Source organism: Penaeus monodon, chromosome 9, assembly GCF_015228065.2.
Source record: "Penaeus monodon isolate SGIC_2016 chromosome 9, NSTDA_Pmon_1, whole genome shotgun sequence".
Lineage (NCBI taxonomy): Eukaryota > Metazoa > Arthropoda > Malacostraca > Decapoda > Penaeidae > Penaeus > Penaeus monodon.
The window spans coordinates 18,765,275-18,790,274 of NC_051394.1; the positions used below are offsets into that span (position 1 = coordinate 18,765,275).

The window sequence follows — 25,000 nt, forward strand, 5'->3', positions numbered from 1 at the left end:
GAGAGAGAGAGAGAGAGAGAGAGAGAGAGAGAGAGAGAGAGAGAGAGAGAGAGAGAGAGAGAGAGAGAGAGAGAGAGAGAGAGATTGATTTGATAATATTTATTTACAGAACAGTGTACATGCCCTGCAAAAAGCCAGGGTAAGATACCAAAGTATCTATCCAACTGGCTGTGCTTCTATTCGTGTAGAGGGCTATTAGCCAAACATTAGTGTTATATACAAGCCTGAAGAGCTGTGCTATTATCACTTTATAAAGATATCATCTGGCAGGTAAAAAAAACTTTTATATCACTAATCATGTCAAAGACAAGACCAGTGTCTATAGTAAAGTCAATATAATCAGCAAGTGCTAATCTGTGAACAGTCCTATTTGATCGATAGGATGTAGTTTTTTATGCAGCAGAGTAATGGATAAGATTATGGGCGCCTTGCACAGTTTGCAGTGGTGATATGAAACTGGCTTTGCCTCCAAAACTGCATCCTGTACATATTATATAATGTACTGATATCCTATGCGTAGCCTAGTCAATGTAACCTGCTGTCTCCGAGACAGTCCATGATAGACTTTATAGGGTTTGTCTATATCTGATGTCCCAGCAATACTCTCGTAATGCCAAATAGTACCATGTCCGTCTTTTTTCATCTTCTCAGTGGTCCATACCTGACCCTCATAATCTCGAAGACAGCTAATAACACGTTTTTTTTTCCTTTGGTTGAAAGATAGCGGCACTACATAATATGGATCTTCATGGGAAAGTGCTAATCCGGCTAACTGATCAACCCTGTCACATAATGATATTCATATATGAGAAGGTATCTAGTATACTGACACTTGAACACCCTGATAGTTTAGAAATTTGGTGAAGGATATTTCTAGGTACCATATTTCTGGATCAAATGGAGAGATCCTATGGAGAGTGCCTTGGCTGTCAGTAAAGACAGCCAGGTGTCGCTGCTGCTCGCTACCTTTCTTAGTGACATGATATATGGCTACTGACTCGGTATCATTTGTTCTTGTCCAGTTGGAAATACACACACTTTTCTCCAAATCTATATCAGGAATTAGTACACCAATCCCTGCTGCTCCATGAGGATCAATGGAGGCATCACGGTAGATTGCAAGTGGGGGTGTACGATGAGGGGCGTGTAGAATGTCATCTATATATTTCAAGTAATGAGCTTTTAGTACCGTTTATGAAGCAATGGATTTGAACCCTATTAATTTATCGATATAACCATGCACATGAGTTCTGTGCCAAGGAGCAGTAAGTACTGTTTCTGGAATGTTAATAGCTTCGTTGTTCCATACATTGAAGAACTTAATAGTATGAGCAGTTTTAGTTTTCCATTCTAAGTTGGACGGTATGATATTGGAGTATCGAGGTCAGCCTAATTCTATAATTTATCTCGTTTGATAGAATCTTGGAGATTCGTGGTCTGGTGAGTCTGATGCCAAATATGGTGTTATCTTGGGTGACACAACAGTGAATAGAGGGGAGGTTTAGTTTTTTCCTTATCACGAGAACTTTAGCAATCATTGGGCATCCAAGTATAATTCTCATAACCTTGTACTGTATAATTTCAAGGGTTTTGAGGGCACTCGGTGGCAACATACTAAGAACTGGGCTTTCATAGTCTATCATGCACCTATCAAGGAAGATATACATCAACCTTAGGACTCTCAGGAAGACACCTACATATCTGTTACTTATGTGTTGCATTGGTTTTAAACACTCAAGGCAGCGTTCCTTGATGTTTTGAACAATATCCTTGGTAAAGCGAGAGTTGGGGGACATGAGCACATGAGCAGTCACCATAACACCAAGATATTTATAAGTGTCAGTTCTAGCAAAAGTTTGTCCGCCTAACCTTGGAATGTAAGGTAGTTTACAAGATCTCGAAATATGCTTAGTTTTGATTGTGTTGATTATGAGACCAAGGGAAGGACACTTTTTGCTGAACCTCCGTAGAACCTAGAGTGTGTGTGAGAGAGAGAGAGAGAGAGAGAGAGAGAGAGAGAGAGAGAGAGAGAGAGAGAGAGAGAGAGAGAGAGAGAGAGAGAGAGAGAAGAGAGAGAGAGAGAGAGAGAGAGAGAGTCTAAGTGGTCAGAAGCATTCAATATCACGGCCTCCAGCTAGCAGGGGTGACCAATTAGAGCAGCGTGCCCATGGCAGCGCCGCCGTACTGACCTAAGCCACGCCCACATCCCTCATGACCTTTGCCCACTACCGTTGCCCCGTACAATCACTTTGCCCCGAGTCACGGCCCTGCTCGGACGCTGCCTCCTACCGGGGGCCACCCGCCAAGGGCCTCTGCCATTCCGGGCCTAGCCGCTCCCCGGGTCCCTTCTGCACAAGCCGGCCATTCCAACCTCCGTCCACGCTAAGCTACCAATAAACTCGTGAAACCGGTCCGTGAGTTTCACTCAACCAAACCCCTGACAAACTGGTGGACAGCGTGATTACAAGTGCCTGGCAAAGAGAGAACGAGAGCGAGAGCGAAAGAGAGAGAGAGAGAGAGGGAATATAGTTAATCTATATCCCTGTTTGTAGTTTCGACTGAGCTGATTTCTAGCTGTTGATTAACCGCATATCCAATTTTTCTTCAAGTGTCTTTATTTTTATCGACTAATATAGAATGCCATTGGAGCCTCACATTTTTCGGTGACTGTGTGGAAAACCATCGCAAGTAAAGATACTATACTGCCAATGTCACATACTACGAATACATAATGAATATACAAATATGAAATAAAATAAATAAATTCGTAAATAAATGAAACAAAAAAAAATCGTGGTAAGCCCCATCTCTCTCTCACTTTAGACACACATTTCCTTTTCTTCGCCTTTTTTCCTCTTCCTCTTCCCCTTTCTTCTCCTCTTCCTCTTCCTTCACCTTCTCTTCCTCTTCCTTCACCTCCTCCTCATCCTTTACCCTTTTCCCTTCCTCTTCCTTCTCCTCTTCCTCTTCCTTCACCTTCTCCTCTTCCTCTTCCGTCACCATCTCCTCATCCTCTTCCTTTACCTTTTTCCCTTCCCGTTCCTTCTCCCCTTCCTCTTCCTCTTACTACCGCGAAATGAATAAACGTATATCCCACGGAAGTCCGCGAGCAAGATGCCTGCGTTTCTCCGGTGCGCCCACGTGACGGCCGCCAGAGAAAGGCAAGGGGGGTAACGAGAGTTGGGCGAAAATTGATCTGCTTCCGACCGTATGATAGTTCGGTTCTTGGGCGGCTCAGGGATCCCGCTAGGAGCGAACGGGAAAGTAACTTGATCGTAGTGTACATCTGTGATATGACGTCAAGAGAGAGAGAGGGGGGAGAGAGAAAGGGGGGGAGAGGGGAGAGAGGAATGGAAAGGGGAGGGAAAAAGGGATGGGAGAGGAGAGAAAGGGGGGGAAAGAAAGAAAGAGAGGAAGGGAAGAAGATAACAGAAAGGGGAGGGAGAAAGGGAGGGCAGAGAGAGAGAGAGAGAGAGAGAGAGAGAGAGAGAGAGAGAGAGAGAGAGAGAGGAGGCAAGAGGGACGTCAGGAGAGAAGGGAGAGAGAGAGAGAGAGGAGGCAAGAGGGACGTCAGGAGAGAAGATGAGAGAGAGAGAGAGGCCCCTACCGGAGGTATCAATTTTCTTGTCTGAATTGCTCGTTTTGTTTCCCGTTCCGTTTATTTTTTTCTCATTTCTAATTTTCCCTCTGTTTAACAGCTCATGATGAGGAAAGAGCGTTATCCGTTATCAGCTAGTAAAAACGACATTCAACTGCTCCAGCCAAGCCCATTGCACACTTACCGCCGACGAAATGCGTTTAATAGGGGTCACTCTTATTAGCATCGCGCTCTCTCCCCTCTCCCCATACGGCGCGGGTTTCCGTGTTTGCTTTTTGTCACAACAAGGCCCTGATTCGCGGCCGTTGTGAAGCCCTCCGATTCCGCCCATAAATCACGCCACATCCTCCAATATTATATTACTGTCAACAAAATCTCGCTCGCTTGAAAGGGGGTACTCCTAATTCTCAGGATGAGTTAGTTTGTGTGTTCGTCACCAGGGGGCTTGGGTATTGCCAGACAGGCGGACCGCGGTCGCGAAGATCAGTTTCCACCTGGCCTTGCCGGCGAGAGAACGTGGTCGGCGCTCTACCCGTGCTCCCTTGGGTGGGGGGACTGGCCTAAATTATTGCCTCGCTGCATAGTGGACTTTTATTGGTGATTCTTTTTCTCTCGCTTTTTGGGGAAAAGGGTTTGTGTTAATGATAACCTGTAGGGCATTTTAATTTTATTACAGTAGGATGATTATTTATTACTAACTTTCAATTGTGTTTTATGTTTTTATATTGTTTTCTCCGGCAAAGCAAAGTTTTCGCCGTTTGGTCGAATGCAGTGAAATAACTATGTAATTTGCATGTGTGTAAATACAAATTAAAAAAAAACGTTACAATCAGTGCAATTGTGAAATAAGTGACAGCTACTATGATCCAGAAAGCAAGTGTGTAGTGAGAAGTGGAAAATGGATCGCCTTCATTTTTTTCAAGAATCACTCCATTCAGCTTTGTTTGTCAACTTTGCAGCCCGTGTGGGAACGAAACTCGAGTTCCTCTAGTTTACATTACTTCGGTAACAGGGACTTTGTGGTGAAACGTTGCACTAATGCTGCCGTGTAGGAAATCTGCAGTTTTCGTTTTATTTTCAATTTTGTAAAACGTTATGCTGTGTGCATATAGACTGCGAGATAGCAGTATGTGCACCATGTGTGTCTATAAATATTTATGCACATGAATATATGTGTGCGTATGTCTTTATATTCTTACATATACACTTGCATACATGCATCACACTTACACATACACATACACATACACATACACATGCACATGCACATGCACATGCACATGCACATGCACATGCACATGCACATGCACATACACATACACATACACATACACATACACATACACATACACATACACACGCACACGCACGCACGCACGCACGCACACACACACATACACAATTTTTTTTCTCTCTCTCTCTCTCTTTTATAAATCACTGGCTGTTTCCAAATGACGCAAGCAGGAGAAACAGAGCATCTTCCAATTCAAGAAACAACCAGTGAATGAAAACAAAAAACGTGAAATCATAACGTGAAAAAAATATTGCAGCTCGAACGAAAGAACATCAACCCAAGAAACCAACGTCAAAGTTACAACGAAATAACTTGTGTAACGAAAGACGGTCGACGAACCTGACTGCGTAGAGTGGAATGTCTCTGACCCTTCGTTGTATGCCGCATGGACCAGGCATAATATGAGTGAAATGTGACTTGACGCCGCGTGACAACCTGTATGTGTTAATGATGAAAGTGACATCGTGACATACTTAGTCTTATTCCTCCCATCCCAGTGTTCTTGAAGAGGTTGTAAGGATTAAAAAAATGAAAGAAAAAAAATACATGATGGTTGGTTCTTGTCACGTTTAACTTTCGTGAATGGTTATTTAATTAATTTACTTTTTTTAAAGGAAGAAAGCGAGTGAGAGATGTACATGTGAGATATCAGAGTTACTCTGAAGATTTATCCAGTGTTTACAAATACTGTAGAGAGTGAATTATCAACATACAGTAAGTGTTCTGATTAAATGATAATAATAACTTCAAGGGTGAACGAAGATGAACGTGGTAAGCAAAATCAAGACTAATTCAGGAGAAATATACAAAGTCTTGAACAAGTGGAATATATTGCGAAAGACGATGCCAAATGTGTGTGTAGATACGGATTTAGTTGAAGTTGAGGAAACGTGGGGTGGCTGGCGTGTAATAAAGGGGAGGGATAATGTTTAATTTCTTTAGGGCTTATAAAGGTGAATTAATCTTTCCTCGGAAGGGAAGTGAGCGTATCACGATGAACAACAAATTATGTAGAAGACGGAAGTATTAGTAACGAATATCAAATTACCTCTCCTCCCCGCCTACAGTCTCGCGACCTCATCCCGTCCCCAAAACAAAAACATGACAATAGAAAAATAATAATAAAGTAAATAAGCACCCATAACGAACACGAACACACACGCATGTCCGAACAGGAGGAACTTTCATCAAAATAAATACCCACGAAAAAAAGGGAGCGAGAGAAACAGACGGCAATAAAGAGCGGGCGGTGACGTCAGCACAGTGGTAACTCGAGGACCACCTGGTTGGCGACAAGTCACACGCAAGCGAGCCAATGGGAGGAGGCGACACATGTGCGTAAGGGCCTCGCGTAGGTCGGGCCGATTGGCGCTTTCGGTCGCTGTTGTCGGGTTCAAGGGCTTTCGTGGAAGGATTTCTGTTATTAGTCAATGCTATTATCATGATTCTTATTTGCTTTGAATTATCTGCTACTACCACTTTTGGTATTATCGTTACTGAGCATTATCTTGTTTTAATTTGTAATATTATATTATAATTATTATTATTATTATTATTATTATTATTATGATGATGATGATGATGACTACTACTATTACTATTATTGTTATCTATCATCCTCATCTCCGTCTTCATCACCACCATGGCCATTTTTATTATACTTCTCATGCTGAAACAAACAACTGTCCTTAAGGATACAAGTTGGTAAAATGACATTTCAGGTTAACAAGGAAGATGGTGGTACAGCTAAACATGTTGGAACATAAAAACACTACAATTTCTGAGATGTTGCTTTTACTCTTACATGTAGAAAAATGAGGTTATCACAACTTTTGCTATAACAACATTGTAGTCACTTAGGAGCAATGGTACGTTAAGTGATGCCCATTAATATAAATAAAATGCATCCTTAAAACTCCCCTCCTTTACTCAGACATCAAAAGTAGGACGAATTACAGGCTGAATGATGAGTAAAAGCACGCAAAAAGTGAGATTCTAAGAATAGAAAATGATTAGGTGAGCTTTGTCCTCCGTTCTCCCACTCCCAAACTCACCGAGGTGTTGTCACCAGGCAACTCTCGTGGGGATGGAAGGCTGTTGCCAGTGGTGGTGGTCGTGGTTGAAGCTGGCATTTGTTAATGGAATTTTGTTGGGGGCTGTATAAGTTGTCAATAAGGATAATGATACTATAACGCCCACCCTTTTCCTTACAAATAAAGGTATACAAAGGGTGGGTTATAGACGATTTTTATGGCGCCAGAGATTTCAAATAGGTAGTTGTGGTGGAGTTATTAATGATGGTAAAGATAGATAGCTAATAGTGTGTCACAGTCGTTAATAATAGTAATGGTGGCGACAATGGTTTTACCATAGATTTGTTATAGTAAAAATGGGGATGAAAGTACTGGTGATGGTAGTAGCACAATTGATGATAATAGCGACGGCATTGATGTTGATAAGCATTATGCTGTCCCCAGCCTGCTGACAAATGGCGAATGCCAAGAGCGACGGAGAAAGAACATGCAAGTCGTGGGATCCAGTGTAATCAGGTCGTATAAATGAGTGCAGATCATATCTGTTATCAAGACAGTAAATCACCGTTGTCCGCCCTTCATGTCCAGATTAAGGAGAAATTTCTCAGCTTTACCCAGCTCCTTCAAATTAGTTCATGTCGAGTTCAAATTTATCGTTATCAGTTTACGTCGAGCTTTCAAGAGCAGGGGGACCACAGAAGCTGCACAAAGATATTTTGAAAATCTTATTATTTCAACAAAAAAATACTTGTAAACGTTTTCGAGATGGCGATAAATATATGTAGATAATAGTATACGCTACATGAGTTATAATGAGATTGCAATCTGGTGACAAAAACAAAATGATATCATTGAACCTCATATAATCTATTGTTTACAGTATATTTAGGAGAGACAAATTGCACCTAACTGTTTTTCTAGCTCTTGGTAAAAAGTGGTAAAAATGTAAGATTTTCGTAGATAAGGAGACTAGAAAAAAAACTGAACATTGTTGTTCATCTTGGATATATTTCAAAGCCTGATAAGACTTGAGATTAATGGCTGTTGTTGATGCTGTGTTTCGTGTTTTCCGTTAATTTTATCAGTAACTCCCAATTTTGTTGAACAGTTCACTCTTCCTACTAGACGTAGAGCTTCCATGTGAACAGTAAAGTTAAGAGAAACAGGAAATTATCTTGAGAGGGTTGTAGCTCCGACTTACAGCCTGGCTTTTACAATATGATTCTAAACTTAGAAATTATATTCATTTCAGATGTTGATTAGTCTTTCTTTTGCCTATGTGAATCTCCCTACGAAAAGAAAAAAATCATATTGCTATGCATATTTTCTACCTGTGTTTCTTGGCAAGGCTCTATTTTGATTTTTTCATCTTTTCTTATAGCCCGTTCAAGTTTCATATACTTTGGTTGCCAAAATAAATTGGCTTTTGATCACTGGGTATGTTTTCACTGTCTCTTGAAGGGTCATTTTATGCATATATTTCCACCAGTTGTGATAAAGCAACGAATGCAAATTGCCTAGAATTATCATATTAAATTTTCCTAAAGTATCGAATATGAGACATGATTATATTAATCTTTCTATTTTTATGATACGCATGGTAATAGTTATAAGTTATGGACTTATTATTGTAATTATTCTTGCTATAGATAATATTGATATTATTATTATTAAGGTGGCTGTTTTGTTGTCATGATTGGGTTTATTATCTTGTTATTATCATTATAATTATTTTGTTCATATATTTCCTTTCTTTGAGAAGACCAATTTGTTGAAGGCCATTGAGGATTCTCGCAGCAGACTGTTAAAGCGGATGACTGCTGTTGCCTAGCATGTTCGTCCTGCTGCGTTGGCCACTTTGAGTCGTTGTCTCGATAATATGAGGTATTAGGATTTCTTCTTTAATTTCAGTCTCCATCTCTTTATCTATCTATCCATCATTCATACATCTCTCTCTCTCTCTCTCTCTCTCTCTCTCTCTCTCTCTCTCTCTCTCTCTCTCTCCTTCTCCCTCACTCACTCACTCACTCCCTCCTCCCTCCTCCCTCCCTCCCTCACCCAATCACTCATTCACACTAGCAACAGCCAAAGCGCTCGGGGTGCTACATGCAGACCGGCAGCATGGATGGTATGTTAATGGTGCTTCTCAACAACGGAAATGGCAGCGCGGATGCCTCTCAGCAGAATTGAGAGTGCTTGTGGCCGTGCACCTGCTTTTAACGCATACCTGTTGTCTTCTTGCTTGCCCGCGTCAATTAGCAAGTTCGTGTATTTGGCTATTGACAGTTACTCATACTTGCGTAGTGATCAAATAGTTGTGGCATCGAGGGCTCATGACATAGTGCGTCTAAGTGGTTAGTGACGAAGGTTAGTAAATGCCTGCATAAAGATATTTTAAAATGGGCATGTATGTTTGTTATTCAGAGATATATGACTGTCATGGCGGGTTCTTATTAAATGCTGTTTTAGTTAATTTGAATGTGATTAGTATGATATAAGTAGAATGCAAAAGGAGATAATGAATTGCATTCCAATATCGTGCCTTTGCTTTCATCATTTTTTTTATCGCTTTCACTTATGAAGAGAACCCATTTATATTCATGAGTGTCAGTTTGTGCTTGAACATGGAAAGTTGCCGGATAAGTAATGAGCAGAATGGAGCCGTAAAATCTTTTGTTTTGTCAGGAAATGTGAATCTAGTTAATTATTCCCGTTTTAACTGTCAGCGCGACTTCACAGTCATATGTAGCTCAATAAAAATTCATACATAATGATTGGAATATTAAAGGTTAGTTTGCCGTGGCACACATTGTTTGCTTTCAAGATATGGGAATAAATGTAAAATCTTTTTTTTATGATTCACCATACACAAAAAGAAATAAATGAAGCATTTTATTGCAATATGAAATAATGATATTCATTTACTTTTCAGAATATTTCAGAACGTTTTATCTACTGAAAATTAATGTTTCTAATGGATGAAAATAAAAGTATGCGCACCATTTTTGTCTTATTGGTAAATGAGAAGTAAAAACAGCGCATTACAATCAGTCATACTTTTCCATCCGTACCACAGCTACACAAATGCAAAAGAAAGAAGAGGGAAACGTCGTACTCGATAAATTCCATAGAGGACGTAAGCAAAAACGCTACGCTGAAATGTCAGACGGGAGTATTAATAGCCTGAGTGTTTTCATAAGAGGTTCTATATGCGAGGAGATAGAGCGACCGACGACGATCTCTATAAGCAAACACAGCCTCGGATCCCCTGCCAAAGATTCTCACGAAGGGCTGTCGACAGGGGCTTGATGTGGCCGCGTTGCTCATTAGCTGGGAACGGCCCGTAACCTTTCAATTTCTTTAGGTGCTCATAAATCAGGCGGCGGGAGCGAGGGTGCTACGCCCACCCGATGGGAACCGAATACCTGTCGAAGGGCGTCTTCTGAGGGTGGAAATAGGTGGAGAGGGGGATGGAAGGAGGGGAAAGAGAGATAAAATGAGGGGAGAGGGGTGAAGGGAGGGACGGAAAGGCCTGTAAAAGGAGCGGGAAAGACGATCGCGGCGAGCCAGAAAAGTACCTTTCTGCCAAGGGGAAGTGGGGCTGCTTTTTCACGCATGGGCTTTACTCCTTAATGATTGCGATAAGAGAAAAAGAGACGAACGAAGAGGAAGTGTAAATGCAGATGAGCGCGTTTAAACATAAAAAAACGGACAGGCAGAGATACCTAAGTACCAAAACATTTGCATAGAGGAAATTTCTTGTTAAATAGGTTTGGCAGCAGACGTTACAACCATTTCTGAGCTTTCATTAGATGAAACGTTTGTGTACATTAATAATTTGCTGAAGAACTGCAAAGCTCTCATTCAAGTTGAGGCAATGCCTTGTCATGTAGCATTATGTAAGAGTGTCGTGCGCAGATGTACATAATATGTGTGTATCGGTGTCGGTGCCATGTGTGCGTGTACGTATGTTTGTGCGACCGTTTTTAGTGTACACGTGGGCGTGGCTGTGAGGTCGGAATGCGCAAGTGAGTTGGGAGACTGTTTGCTTATGGATGCTGGTGACAAGTATATGTCAAAGTGTGCAGCGGTCTCGGCGGCATATCTCCGAAGACATATTGGGAAGCATGTGTACCGATGCAAGAGCTAATCTACGTCAGGGTTGAAAAATCGTCGTAGATGTGGACGTGGACAGTGCGTTCCTGTGGGCGGGTATTTATAATGCGTTTTTGGAAGCGCTACGTCTCGAGGTATCTGCAGCTACAAGAGCGTTGGAACTACAATATGACAAACAGCTGTGTAAGCGGAAACCATTTATAATATGAATGTAAGTCGAGATGCCTACAGGACGTTTCCCTAGAGATGGAAGCCTACGGAAGGGAGAAGAAACAGGAGCCGTGCACGCCGCCGCGCCTCCGGAGGAGAGGAGGAGGAGCTCGAGGAAGAAAGGCGACCCGGCTAGAGGAGGAGGCCCCGGGGGAGAGAGACCCGGGGCGAGGGAGGCGCGTGCCAAGACCGCTCTTTCCTGAGGAGCGAGGAAATGAGTGATGCGAGATGAGTCGTGTATTGAGGGGAGGGCGAGAGGCGAGGAGGGGCGTCCAGGGCGTTCGAGGGAGGGAAGGACGACGATGGACGCACTGAAGGTTATCGCTGGGTGGAAATAGGTGCAGAAAATGCGTTCGTGAAAGGCGAAGGAGGAAGAGAGAGATTTTGTGGAGCGTAGGAAATGCGGAAGTGCAGGAAATGAGAGGTAAAAAAGTAGGTGATGATAGTGAGCGAAAATAAAGGCATCAGAAACAGACAGAAAGCATGAGGTAAAACACTACAAAGAGCCCAAGAACATAACGAAAAAAAGGAGAAACATAGAGAGAGAAGAGCATACAGCTCTTGAGAAAGGAGAGATGAGAATGAGATCTAAAAAAAATATATATATACATTCTCACTCAAGACGGAAAAACACCAAGAAAGAGGAACAGAACCAAGATCTTTATTTTTCTAAGCAGCAGGAAGAATTCTAGCCCCTAAATAAGACAAAGAGCGATCGCGCGACCTTCCTGACGGCGGCGACTGTATCCGGGCGGACGAGAGAAAGAACGTAGAGCGATGGCGAAGGTGGGTATGCCCATGGAGGCAGGCAGGGGAGGGGGACGGGTAGGGGAGGAATGGAATGTAGTGGGGGAGGGGAAGAGGGGGATGTTTAGTTTGGAGGAGGAAGGGGTGAGAGGAGAAGGATTTGAGGGAAGGGGTGAGGAGTGGTATGTTGGGGGGGAGAGGAGAGCGAGGCTGGTTGGGAGGAGAAGGGGAAGGTGTGAGCTAAGGGAAGGCAGGGGAGGGCGAGGGAGAGGGAGAGAAAGGGAGCCGATGAAGAGTGTGAGGTAGGGGGAGAGAGAGAGGAAGAGAAGGAGAGGAGGAGGTGGAGGGTGGGTGCGGTGGAGGAGGGAGGTTGCAAGTATTTTTGGTGTGGTGTTTGCGGGTGGGGCAGGCGGTCGGGCGCGAGCTATAGTTTCTCTTTCTTGTTGAGAGGAATGGGGAATGTATACAAAGTGTTTAGAAAAAGTCCATTTCTTCGCTTACTAATGATCTTGCAAAACGTAAGCGCTACAGCTATGGCTTTAAATCAGACTCGTATCAGCCTTTGATACCAGATATTGCTCGAAGTTAGACTCTGAATACCTGCCACACGGAGAACAAAGAGAAGAAAGAGGCGTCAAATATAGGCCTACATAGACACGAGGGTCGCCTTCTGTGGAGAGAAATAGAAACGGCTTCCTGTGCAGCTTGCGTTGTCTTACTGTCTGTTTTGTCCGTTCTCTTTTGGGGTTCTCTAAATACGTATATTTATCAGCTAATCACGAAAGTAACTTCAACTATGTACCTTCCTACCTGTTTATACCTCCATTCGTCTTATTATATATATTTCTTATGTCTGTTCTCTTCCTCTATATCCAATTCCGTGTGCCTTCCTATGCATCTCCTCATTTCTGTCATTCTGCTCATGAATCACTTTATCTTTGCATCCATCCATCTAATCGCCCGTCCATCAGGCAGCTCCTTCTCCCTCTCCCAATCTATTTCTACCAAGACCTTCCTCGGAGTTTATTTCCATGAGATTGACCCTTTGAAGGGAAAATAAAAACAGTTCAACTGTTGGCTCTTTGCTGTGGATAGGCGGAGGGAGGTGTGTCGATGGGCAAGGCAAGCTAGGGTAAGCTGTGTCCTAGATGGGCAGGGTCTAGCAAGTTAAGATCAATCAAAGTTTTATGTGAGTAGACCGGAAGAAACAGGGTTAAGTTTGCAGGTGGTGGGTAGGCAAGCTAGGGAAAGGTTCACTGTAGATGGACAGGGTAAATAAGCAAAGGTAAGGGTTGCTACAAATGGACAGGACGAGGAAAGCCAGCGTTGGGGATGGAGGTCAGGGATAGGTAAAGTAAAGGAGGCTAATGCTTAATGTGGGCGGGCAGGGTAAAGTTGGGTAGGGGTTGCTGTGAGCGATGGTCGGTGGCAGCGACTTGGGCGTGAGTACGAGACATGTGGTGGAGCTGCCAGGTGGTGGAGGAACGACCAGCTGGCTCTCCGGTATGGCACTGACAGAGGGAGGGAAGGGGACTGGGGAGAGAGGGGGAGTGAAGAGAGATGATACAAAAAGAGGAAGAGAGAAATACACGAGGGTAAATAAAGAGAAAGAAAAAGAAGATTAAGAGAGTGAAAGAGAAAGAAAAAGAAGATTAAGAGAAAGAGAGAGAGAAAAATAAGAAGATTAAGAGAGAGAAAGGGGAAGAGAGAGGGTCACAGATAGCGAAAGATAGAAAAAAAACGGAAATTAAAAGAACATACTACAGAAAGACAGACAGAAAGAGAGCAAGAAAAAAAAAAAGAAAGATGAGAGGGTATGGGCGTCGGAGTGCCAAACCATGAAGGAGCGGCGTGCCACCTGCGGCCGGTAACGCATGGAGACGCTCTGGCGATGGGTCATGGAGGCCGGTGCAGCGGGGGGGGGGGGGGGGGGTCATCGCACTTCTGTGGAGGTTGAGCGGGTTTGCAAGATGGGAGTTATCTATCTTTTTTATTGATGTTGCTGTTGTCATTGTTGTTATGATCATTGTTATTATCATTGTTGTTTTTATTATTATTATTATTAGTAGTAGTAGTAGTATCATTACTATCATAATAATTATTATTATCACCATTGTTATCATTATTATTATTATTATCATTATTATTATTATTATCATTATTATTATTATTGTTATCATTACTATTATTATTGTTGTTGTTGTTGTTGTTGTTGTTATTATTATTATTATTATCATTATCATCATCATTATTATTCATATCATTACTATCATCTATAAGGATAATGATATGACTATCATTTTTATCATTACTGTTATTATTATCATCATTATAACGGTTATTATTATTGTCATTATCACTGTTTTTATTATCATTATTGTTATTATTATTATTATTATTATTATTATTATTATTATCATCATCATCATCATCGTTATCATTATTATTATTATGATTATTATCATCACCATTAGTATTATCATCATTATCATCACCATTAGTATTATCATTACTATTATCATTATCATTATTAGCATTATTAGCATTATCATTATGCATTTAAGATCACACCGCTATTGATTTAGATACCATGGTATTAGAAATTGATATCCGTGAAACTGAATCATGAATCCTTTTTTACCAGTTCATAATTTTTATTCATCGCGAATATTTCACCAACGACAGATATTTATCGCGAAGTTCTCAATATTGATAGATTTATTACACGGTAAAATACCTAAGAAATCTTGAAGGCGAAAGCAAGACAACATGACTTTAAACATGACCTTTCTCTCGTCGGCATTTCGACTACTTTAGCCATGATACATGCGATTCGTTGAGTGACAGGTGGAATCTCTCACATCACCTTGTAATTGGGAAAGATGACGGTCAGCAAATTCATGACTCGTCAAGCCAAGAAGTTGACAGTCCAAGTATGGTGACCTCCTCCCCCCTCTCAAAAAAAGAATATTGATAATGATAATAGTAGTAGTAGTAATGATGATGAGGATGGTAAGAATAATGATGATAATTATAATGATAATAATAATGATGATGATGATATGATGATAATGATAATAAAGATAAAAATTATAATGATAATAACGATAACAATAATAATACTAATAACAATGATAATAATAGTAACAATAATGATAATGATTTTAATAATAATGATAGTAATGATAATAATAATAATAGCAATGAGCATAAAAATTATAATGATAATAGCTTAAAAAAGAAAATGAAATGTGTTACATATAGATCGTGTTACCTTCTGCATGTATGTTTTTGTACTGAGAGAGACAGACCGATAGGCAGACAGACGGACAGAGAAGGAAACAAGCGTAATGAAAGAGAGGGGGGAAGAGAAAGAGAGAGACGAAGAGAGAGAGAGAGAGACGAAGAGAGAGAGAGAGAGAGGCGTAATAAGAAAGAGAGAAAGAGAGTTTATGAAAAAAAATATGAGCTAAAGAGTCGTCTTTTGGCACTGCCCTAGACGTCTGAAGTTTCATATGGTACTCAAAACTCTGGCGAAAATGTGGGTAGCTGGGGAGCAGATTTTTTTTTTTTCTCTGTTACACTCTGGGAAGACAGCTGGAAATCTGTTATTAGAAGACGCGCACTGAATCGGCATCAGGAAAGGAATACGCTTGTGAAAAGTGACCACAGTTTATTTGTTTCTCTTAGATTATTTCCCCTCTTTTTTTTTCTTTCTTTCTTTCTCTCTTCCTTTCTTTGCTGTTGTACTCGGTGGTTAGTTTTATCTCGCCGTCGTCCTCCTCCTCCTTCTTCCTCTTCTTTTCCTTCTTCTCTTTCTCCTTCTCGTCCTCCTCATCCTCCTCCTTCTTCTTCTTCTTTTCCTTCTTCTCTTCCTCCTTCTCGTCCTCCTCCTCCTCTTCCTTGTCCTTCTTCTTCATCTTTATCTCCTTCTTCTCCTCCTCCTTCTCGTCCTCTTCTTCTTCTTCCTCCTCCTTATCGTCCTCCTCCTCCTCCTTCATCATCTCTTTTCTTCTTCTTCTTCCTCTTCTTCTCCTTCTTCTCTTCCTTGTCCTTCTTCTTCTTCTTTATCTCCTTCTTCTCCTCCTCCTTCTCGTCCTCTTCCTCGTCCTCCTCCTCTTCGTCCTCCTCCTCCACCTCCTCCACCTCCTCCTCCTCCTCCTCCTCCTCCTCCTCCTCCTCCTTTTCCTTCTCCTCCTCCTCCTTCTTCTTCTTTCTTCTTCTTTTCTTTCATCTTCTCCTCCTCCTTCTCCTCCTCCTCCTCCTCCTCCTCTTTCCTCTTCCTCCTCTTCCTCCTTCCTCCTCCTCTTCCTCCTCCTCCTCCTCTTCCTCCTCCTCCTCCTCTTCTTCTTTCTCCTCCTCCGTCTCCTCCTCCTCCTCTTCTTCTTCTTCTTCTTCTTTTTCTTTTCTTCTTCTTCCCTCTTCCTTCTTATTCTCATTCTCCTCTTCCTGCTCATCACCATCATCATCCCCACTCCTACTCATCCCCATCCTAATCTATCACCCTTTTCTTCTCTCTCCCCTTCCCCATCTCTCGCAAGCGTCCTCCTCCAACGCTATAAGAAACCTCAAAGTTACCTTGATCTTCCGCTTATTTTTCTACGTTCAGATACGATTAAATTGACGTTGACATGACTGCGTTTCCGTTTAGAATCATTTTACGGAGTCTGGATTCCTCTGTTGATATTCCTTCACAGGCCAGTAAAGAAGGTGACAGCCTGTTAAGAAAAAGGGCGTGACGAGTGCCAAGAGGAATTTTAATTGGTGCTTGCTCTTTCCCTCCGGCTGCCTAAATTCCCGAGGGATGGAAATCAAATATGGGCGCGGAGAAATAGCTTTGGAAAGAGTATATATGAGGGCGTAAAATCTAACGGTGATAAATCATCATCGTGGCACGCGGAATATAGATCAGAATTTGGACTTTGATGGCATGCCGCCCACGCCAAAAGCACCAGCATATTTGTGTACATGTAGCGGGGGATATATCACGCGAGTCACCCCACTCTCCCTAGTCTACCGAGGGAGGTGAAGATGCTGTACGTTTTAACGAGGGAGTAATGTCGTTCTTCAAGCAGCGGGACAGGGTACGACCACCTGTTTAAGGAGGAAAGGTCGTCCCTCAAGCAGTGGGTGTGCGAGGAAGGGTACGCATGCTTCAGGACGAAGTAGCCTCGCACGGTAAGCAGCGGGCGTGCGCGTCGAGTGTCACATTGTCCAATTTCAATCACCTCGACCACCTGTTTGAGAATAAGAGCCTGTCGCACAAGCAGCGGCCGGAAAGGGTACGACCACCTGTGGCCTCGTGGTCTTACTTTTCTCAGAGAAGATGTCGTCCCACAGGGCGTTCAGATTCGTAGGTAGTAAATTAAGAAAGTCGATGATCTCACTCAACACTAAATAACTTGTCAAGATTTTTGAGCCTTCTGGGTTCCGCTTGGGAGTACAGGGGGACAAACGGCGTACTAAATGTCTTTGGCAATGGAACTCTTTGCTTGATGGCGACAGCGGCGACCAGAGTCTATAACATTATGGGGAGTTAGGAGCGATATTTCCTCTGCGGAGATTAAATGCCGTTCTAGCAACAGGGAAGTGTATCTCCGGGAGTGAGGGTGGCCTTTAGACTTACAAAATGATTATTCTTACGATGAGTTGATATTCGTAGGAAGACCAAAATCGACACTCGTAAAGGTATTTTTTATTTTAACTGATTGATTAATTCGTTTATTTTTCTGTTACAGTTATTATTACTTTGCATTTGAAACCTTCAAATAGTTATTAGTCAGGAATTTGAGACATTTTTTTTTTCTCATTTGTTACTGTTGCTATTGGTCAAAGTCTTTTTTAATGTATCGGTTGATTTAACTTCTGCAATGATCCGGATGACAGAACAAAAGAAAATAGTCCGACTTGATTAGAGTTGATGGAAACTGGATATTCACAAGACAGACAGGCTATTCAGAGGAAAGACAGACAGACAGACAAAAGGCCACAGAGACTGACGAACAAGATCCAGAAATATCTATAGAAAGTCAGAAGAGTGCGGTGAAGGAGCAAAGGGAATGAGGACGAGAAGAAGAAGATGAAGAAGAGGATGAAAGAAGGTGGAAAGAATGATGAGGGGGAGAGGAAAAGGAAAAGGGGAAGGAAGAGAAAGAGAGGAAGAAGCGGGCAGCAGATAGGAAGAAAGATGGAAAAGGGGCGGGGGCGGAAGAGAGAAGGATGGAGAAAGACGGGGAGAAAAACGAAAGATGGGGAAGAGGCAGGGGAGAGAAAGATTGCAAGGAGCGGGGGGCAGAGTGACTGAAGAGAGAAAGTGGGGAAGAGAGGAAGCTGGAGAAGAGACGGAAGAGGTTGAAGGGCCAAAAGAGGAAGAAAGGCCGGGGAAGAGAAAGATCGGAAGGCGGGGGAGGGAAGAGAGGAAAAGGGGGGGAGGGAAGAGAGGAGAAGGGGGGAGGGGCGGCGAGGCGCAGCGCCCGCCCGACGCGTTACCCGCGCTAATTATGACTACGCGGTATCCTGTGTCACTCTATAATGATACGTTCCGTGGATCTTCTTACAATTAGGAAAAAAAATAAACGGCCTTTGCGTTTGAGTTATTTTTCCCCCATCCCCCCCCCCCCCCCGCCCTATCCCCTTCCCATCTATTTCACGGAGAGGGTTCCATTACCCATAAAGTAAAGACATATATGTAATCAAGGCGAGATGAAGGATATCTTCTCTGTTTCTCTTCTGAGAATATGCTCTCTCTCTCTCTCTCTCTCTCTCTCTCTCTCTCTCTCTCTCTCTCTCTCTCTCTCTCTCTCTCCTCTCTCTCTCTCTCGCTCTCTCTCTCTCTCTCTCTCTCTCTCTCTCTCTCTCTCTCTCTCCTCTCCCTCTCTCTCTCTCTCTCTCTCTCACCGATACACACATTCTCTCTCTTTCATTCATTAACTAATCTCTCATTCACTCATATAATGGTCAAAGTAAAAAAAAAATCTTTTTCTCACCCACTCCATACTTATTCTCGCTCACTCACTCATTCACTAACCTACACACTCATTCACGCACTCGCTCACTCACCCCCTTCCCCACCTACCACTCATCATTTCACTCATTCATTCACTCGTCCACCACTTACTCATTCATTCATTCTTTCATTTATTCACTCAACCACGCACTCACCCCCCCACACACTCATTCCTTCTCTCACTTATTCAGGCACTCACTCACATTACCACTCACCCACTCAGTCACTCGCTCACACTCACTCACTCACTCGCTCGCTCACTCGCTCACGCACTCACTCACCACTCACTCACTCACTCACTCACTCACTCACTCACTCACTCACAAATGCACACACTCATTCACTCTCCCACATACTCACTCATTCACTCACTCACCCACTCACCAACTCACTCACCCACACTCTCCCCACATACCTACTCACTCACTCACTTACTCACTCTACCTCTCACCCACTTACCCACCTATCCTCCCGACACCCATTTACTCACTCATCCACTGGCTCATCTACTCACTCACTCACTCACCACTCACTCACTCACTCACTCACTCACTCACTCATCACTCTGCCATTCACCTACTCACATATCCCCCCACCCATTCACTCACTCACTCACTCACCCACACTCACCCTGCCATTCACCTACTCACATATCCCCCCCCATTCACTCACTCACCCACTCACCCACTCTCACTCTGCCATTCACCTACTCACATATCCCCCACCCATTCACTCACTCACCCACTCACCCACTCTCACTCTGCCATTCACCTACTCACATATCCCCCCACCCATTCACCCACCCATTCACTCACTCACTCACCCATTCTCACTCTCTCTTCCCCGACGCCCATGGGAGGAGGGCGGTGAGAGTGCGCGTGGAAGCCTCGAGTAATGACTCAACCTTAGTTACTTGCTTCTATTTATTGGTTTTGTATCTGATGTCTTGTTTATCGCAAAGGATAAGACAAGACGGGGGTGGGAAAGGGGGGGAGGGGAGGCGGGGAGGAGGGAGGGAGGGGGGAGTTGGGGGTTGATGGGCGGGGGAGGGAAGGAGGAGGGAGGGAAGGAAATAGTGGGGGAGGGAGGTAAATAGGGGGAGGGGGAGTGAGTGGGAGGTAGAGGAGGAAGGGGGAGGACAGTGGGGGGGGGGCATTAAGCGGTCACGTAAGCTTGTCTGTTTGTGTTGGTGTTATCCTACTCGGGGATATAATTAATAGCCTCTAAGATATCAAGCTCCGCCCACTAGCCCCTTAACCTGTTTTCATTGAGTCCCTTGCAAAGAAAACGGGGGTCGGCGGGGGAGGCGAAAGAATAATGGTTTTTTTCCCCAAATTATTTCGTCTGGAAATCTCTATTTATCTATCTATCTATCTTTCTGTCTGTCTATCTATCTATCTTTCTTTCTTTCTATCTATCTATCTATCTCTATGTCTATCAATCTATCTATCTATCTATCTATCTATATATTTATCTATCTGTCTATCTCCCTATCTATCTTTATCTCTCTGTCTCTCATGTGCGAAAATCATTGATCGCTCATAATTCATAATTTTTCGTTTTTTTTTCCCCCTCATTCGGTCTCACATGGGTTGGTTTTACAACTTCATTCTGACTCTATACCAACAATCTCTGTTATGTTGGTTGCATTCCTCGGTCTTTCCAAATACCACCATTCAACGCCACGGCCTCATATCATCCCACAAGTCAAATAGTATTAACTGAGCATTAATAATTTCACAATGAAATCATCCATTCTCTCCCATGCCGTTTTTCTGTACGTCACAGCGAATTTCGTTTTCATATCAACACCACGTCGTACCGTATGTTGCACGTGCTCTCGGAATCCTCGCTTTCTGCCGTGCATCCTCTCGTGCAGTCTCCTCCCCCGTGCGTCGTGCCCCTGCATTCTCTGCCGCTCGCGCAAACATGGGATATTTGATCAGTTAACTGTTATCATGGAAGAGTTCGCTATTATATTTATCGTAGCCTCTCCTTCTACCTCCTCTTTCTCCTCTTCTCCTCGTCTACTTCTTTCTTTGTCTTCTCCCCATCTCCTTTTCCTTATCTTTTTTTTCTTTTTCCTCGTTTCATCCGCTTCTTCCCTTTTCCTTTCACCTTTTCCCTTATTCAACTAATTCGCCTCTTTTCCTCTCCCTCGACAAATCCTTTCCCCCTATCCTCTCTTTCCTCCTCCTCTTCCTTCCCTTTCTCCTCTTTATTTCTCTTTCCTTACCTCTTTTTCCCTCATCCACTTATTCCCCTCTCCCTCTTCCTGTCTCCCCCACCACCAATCCCCTTCTTCTTCCCTCTCTCCTCCACCACTAACCTCTCCTTTCCTTTCTCCTCCTTCACTAATCCCCCTCCTCTCTCCCTCCCTCCTTTCTCTCCCACCACTAATCCCCCCTCTCCATTCCCCTTCTCTCCCACCTCTCTCCCCCCTCTTCCCCCTCTTCCCCCTCTCTTCCTCCCCTCTCCCCCTCCCCCCTCTTCCCCTTCTCTTCCTCCCCCTCTCCCCCTCTCCCCTCTCCCCCTTTCCCCCTCCTCCTGTGTGCGTCGAGTCTCACGTTGTCCAATTTGAAACATCTCGCAACTGGGATCAGATTGCCCATTTAATAGAGAAAAGATATCCTGGGCTCGTATTTTCTTCTGCCTCTCCCCTTACCCATCCTGAACTCCCCCCCCCCCACCTCCCTCTCCCTCCACCCCATTCGTCCTTCCTTTCCCCTTTATATTCATTGTAATCCTTTTCTTCTCTTTCGCCTTTTTCTTTTTTTTCTTTTCTTTTCTCCTTCCTTGTCTCATTTCTTTCTTTTTTTTTGTATTTCTTCCTCATTTTCTTTTTCTTTCTCTCTTTCGTTTCTTTCTTTCATATCATCCTTCTGTTAATTTCTTTATTTCCTTTCCTTTCAATCTTCTTTTACTTCCATTTAACTTTTTTTTTTTACTCTCTCCTATTTTCTTCCGTTCAATCTCATTCTTTCTTCCCTTTTCTTCATTTACTTAATTTTCTTTATATCCTTCCATCAAGTTCTTCCTTCCTCTCTTCCTCTCACTTTAAGCTCTTCCTTTCTCTAATTTTATTTCGTTCTTTCATTTTTTTTTCTTTCGTTCATTCTTATCTTCATTATATTCTCTATCTACTCTGTTCTCTTTCCTTTCTTCATATTTTCCTTCTTTTATACATTTATCCAGAATTTTGCTTTCTCCTTTTGTGTCTTCCCTTCAGCTTGCCTCTTTGCATGTATATTTCTTTCAGTTTCTATGTCATTTTATTGAACTTTTTATTAACCTCCACTGTTTTATATTGACATGTGTGAGTGCGTTTTGTGTAAAAAATATTAAGCGTGATTTCATATGTCCTTTCACTATTTTTTTTTTTTTTTTTTGGTATCCTTTAATCACCACTGACATTCTCCTTCTGATTTATCTTTGCTTCTTCTTTTCTCCTTCTTCTATTGTTTCATTCATTCGCTTCCGATTTTTTCTCATCTGTGTCCCTTCTTTTTTCTTGCTTATACGTTACACTTTCCATCCCGCGATACTCTCTCTCTCTCTCTCTCTCTCTCTCTCTCTCTCTCTCTCTCTCTCTCTCTCTCTCTCTCTCTCTCTCTCTCTCTCTCTCTCTCTCTCTCTCTCTCTCTCTCTCTCTCTCTCTCTCTCTCTCTCTCTCTCTCTCTCTCTCTCTCTCTCTCTCTCTCTCTCTCTCTCTCTTCTCCTCTCTCTCTCTCTCTCTCTCTCTCTCTCTCTCTCTCTCTCTCTCTCTCTCTCTCTCTCTCTCTCTCTCTCTCTCTCTCTTCTCTCTCTCTCTCTTCTCTCTCTCTCTCTCTACTTCCGCCCCCTCTCCCCTCCCTTCCAGACTATTATTACTTGACAGATTATAAAGTTTCTGATAAAGAAGGTCCTGTTATGAGGAAGGGAAACGGGAGAAGGGAGGGGGAAGGGGAAAGAAGAGAAGGAAGGATAGAAAGGAGAAGCGGAGGACAGAAAGAGTGAGAAAAAGAGGGGAAAACGTTGACGGGGCGAAAAAGAGAGGGGGACGAAAGAAGATAGAAGAGAATGGGAAAGGCAAGAGGGAGAACTTGGAAAGAGGGAGAATCGGGAAAAGAGGGGAAAAGGGGGGAGAAGTGGAGAAATGAGACTAGGAAAGGTGTGGAGAGAGAGAGAGAGAGAGAGAGAGAGAGAGAGAGAGAGAGAGAGAGAGAGAGAGAGAGAGAGAGAGAGAGAGAGAGAGAGAGAGAGAGAGAGAGAGAGAAGAGAGAGAGAGAGAGAGAAAGAGAGAGAGAGAAGAAGAAGAAAAAGACGAAGAAGAAGAAGAAGAAGAAGAAGAAGAAGAGAAGAAGAAAGAAGAAGAAGAGGGGAAGAGGGGAAGATTCAAATTCAAACACTTTATTCCATTAATTACAATGGGTATTCTATTTACATATATGATGTTTACATTATGTAATAAGATGTTACATACATAGATATTATACAATGTTTGTTTAACAAGATTAGACAGAACATTAATATCACAAAGACTGAAATATCGTGCTTGGCTTGATGTTTGAACGCCTGATGCCATTGATATTTCAGTAGATATTCCTTTTCTTTTGTTTTAAATGTCTTTTGGTTGGAGATATTTCTAACAGGAGAGGAAAAAAAGGGTCAAAAGGAGAACCGAAAGAGAGGAGAGGGAGTAGGGATGATAAGAGAGAGAGGAGTAAAAGGGAATAGAAATGGAGTAGAGAATGCAAACTGGAGAAGAAAGAGAGGAGGAAGGAGAGGAGAGAAGGGAGCAAAGGTAGAGAAAGGGGATGGAGGGGGGGGGGAGCCAGGTCAGGTGTCTGTATGATATTCGAGAACACAACCTATGGTCGATGACGATTCGAAGTTATCTTCAGTTTTCCTTATTTTCATTATCTTATTTTATCTAAATTTTCTTTTCATTTGGAGAGGGACGTGATCATAATCGTTACCATCTATCACTATCACTATCATAACCAACATCGCCTGTAAGATTGACAATCATCATCCCCAGTTATCGTAAACTTTATCACAATCACATCACCATCATCGTAAACACATAACGTCATCACCATTGAATTCTGAATTAGATCTGATTAAGGACGAAATTATACGACCCATCTCCTTAGTAATTTAGGCATCGATCAAGGGGAACATTAGGCTAAGATGACTCCCTATTACCACGAAGTTACGGAGAACACTGACATTGAAGATCATAATGACGAAAATTGTGTAATAACGTCTAGAAAGATTAAATTTTGTAATGTTCTCCACTTATGTTGCTGATGGTGGGCGCAGAGACAATTTTCTTTTTTTTAAGCGATCAATATTCACAGTGTGTTGTTATCTTACGTTGCAAAAGATTTTGCGTATTTTGTAGAAATTTTCATTATTTTCTTTTTATTGAAGAGTTAACTTTTTGTCATTATCTATTATTATTATATATACATCCATCATTTTTGTCTCAAGGCCTTATCACATTGTTCCCTCGTTCCCGTTGCAGGAGTTCGCCGAGACCGCCATGAACGAATTACTGGGCTTGTACGGCTATGGGAAGGTGGACAGTCGCGACACCCTCGGCCTGTCGCTGCACCGCTTCGCCAGCCACAGTCCCCCTCACGCCGCAGCCGCCGGCAACAGCCCCCCTTTGAGAACCGCCAATCACAGCCCCTCGCGCCAACCCAGACAGAGCCCGCCGCTCTCGTCCGCCAATCACAGCCCGCAGCCCCATCCTTCAGATCATGAGCATGACGCCGATTCGCTGGATTCCGACGGCATGCCCGTTCCCGCTCAGATCGAGAGCAGCGCCCGGAGTCTGAGCCCCGGAAAGACGGAGGGATCGGGGTCCTCGCGGGGAAGCACGCCCAAGTCAGGTAGGTTGGGGGAAGGGGAGGAGGAGGGGGGGGAGGGGGAGGGAGGGGGAGGAGGAGGAGGTGGAGAAGGAGGAGGAGGAGAGCAAGGAGAAGGAGGAGGATGGACATGAGAAGCAG

The 25,000-nt window shown here is 43.1% G+C and overlaps 1 protein-coding gene across 2 annotated transcripts in view; it reads left to right on the top strand.

The window, feature by feature from the left end:
- Positions 1-4,057: 4,057 nt before the first annotated feature.
- The window catches only part of LOC119577018 (sine oculis-binding protein homolog), an 82,682-nt gene continuing 61,739 nt past the window's right edge, over positions 4,058-25,000 (top strand). The window contains exons 1-2 of one of the 2 annotated variants that reach the window (XM_037924684.1): positions 4,058-4,195; positions 24,514-24,883. In XM_037924684.1, the coding sequence (XP_037780612.1) occupies positions 24,532-24,883 (352 nt within the window). In that variant the 5' untranslated portion in view covers positions 4,058-4,195; positions 24,514-24,531. Of the gene's footprint in view, positions 4,230-24,513; positions 24,884-25,000 lie in introns of both variants that reach the window. The other variant, XM_037924685.1, reaches the window with a different exon arrangement.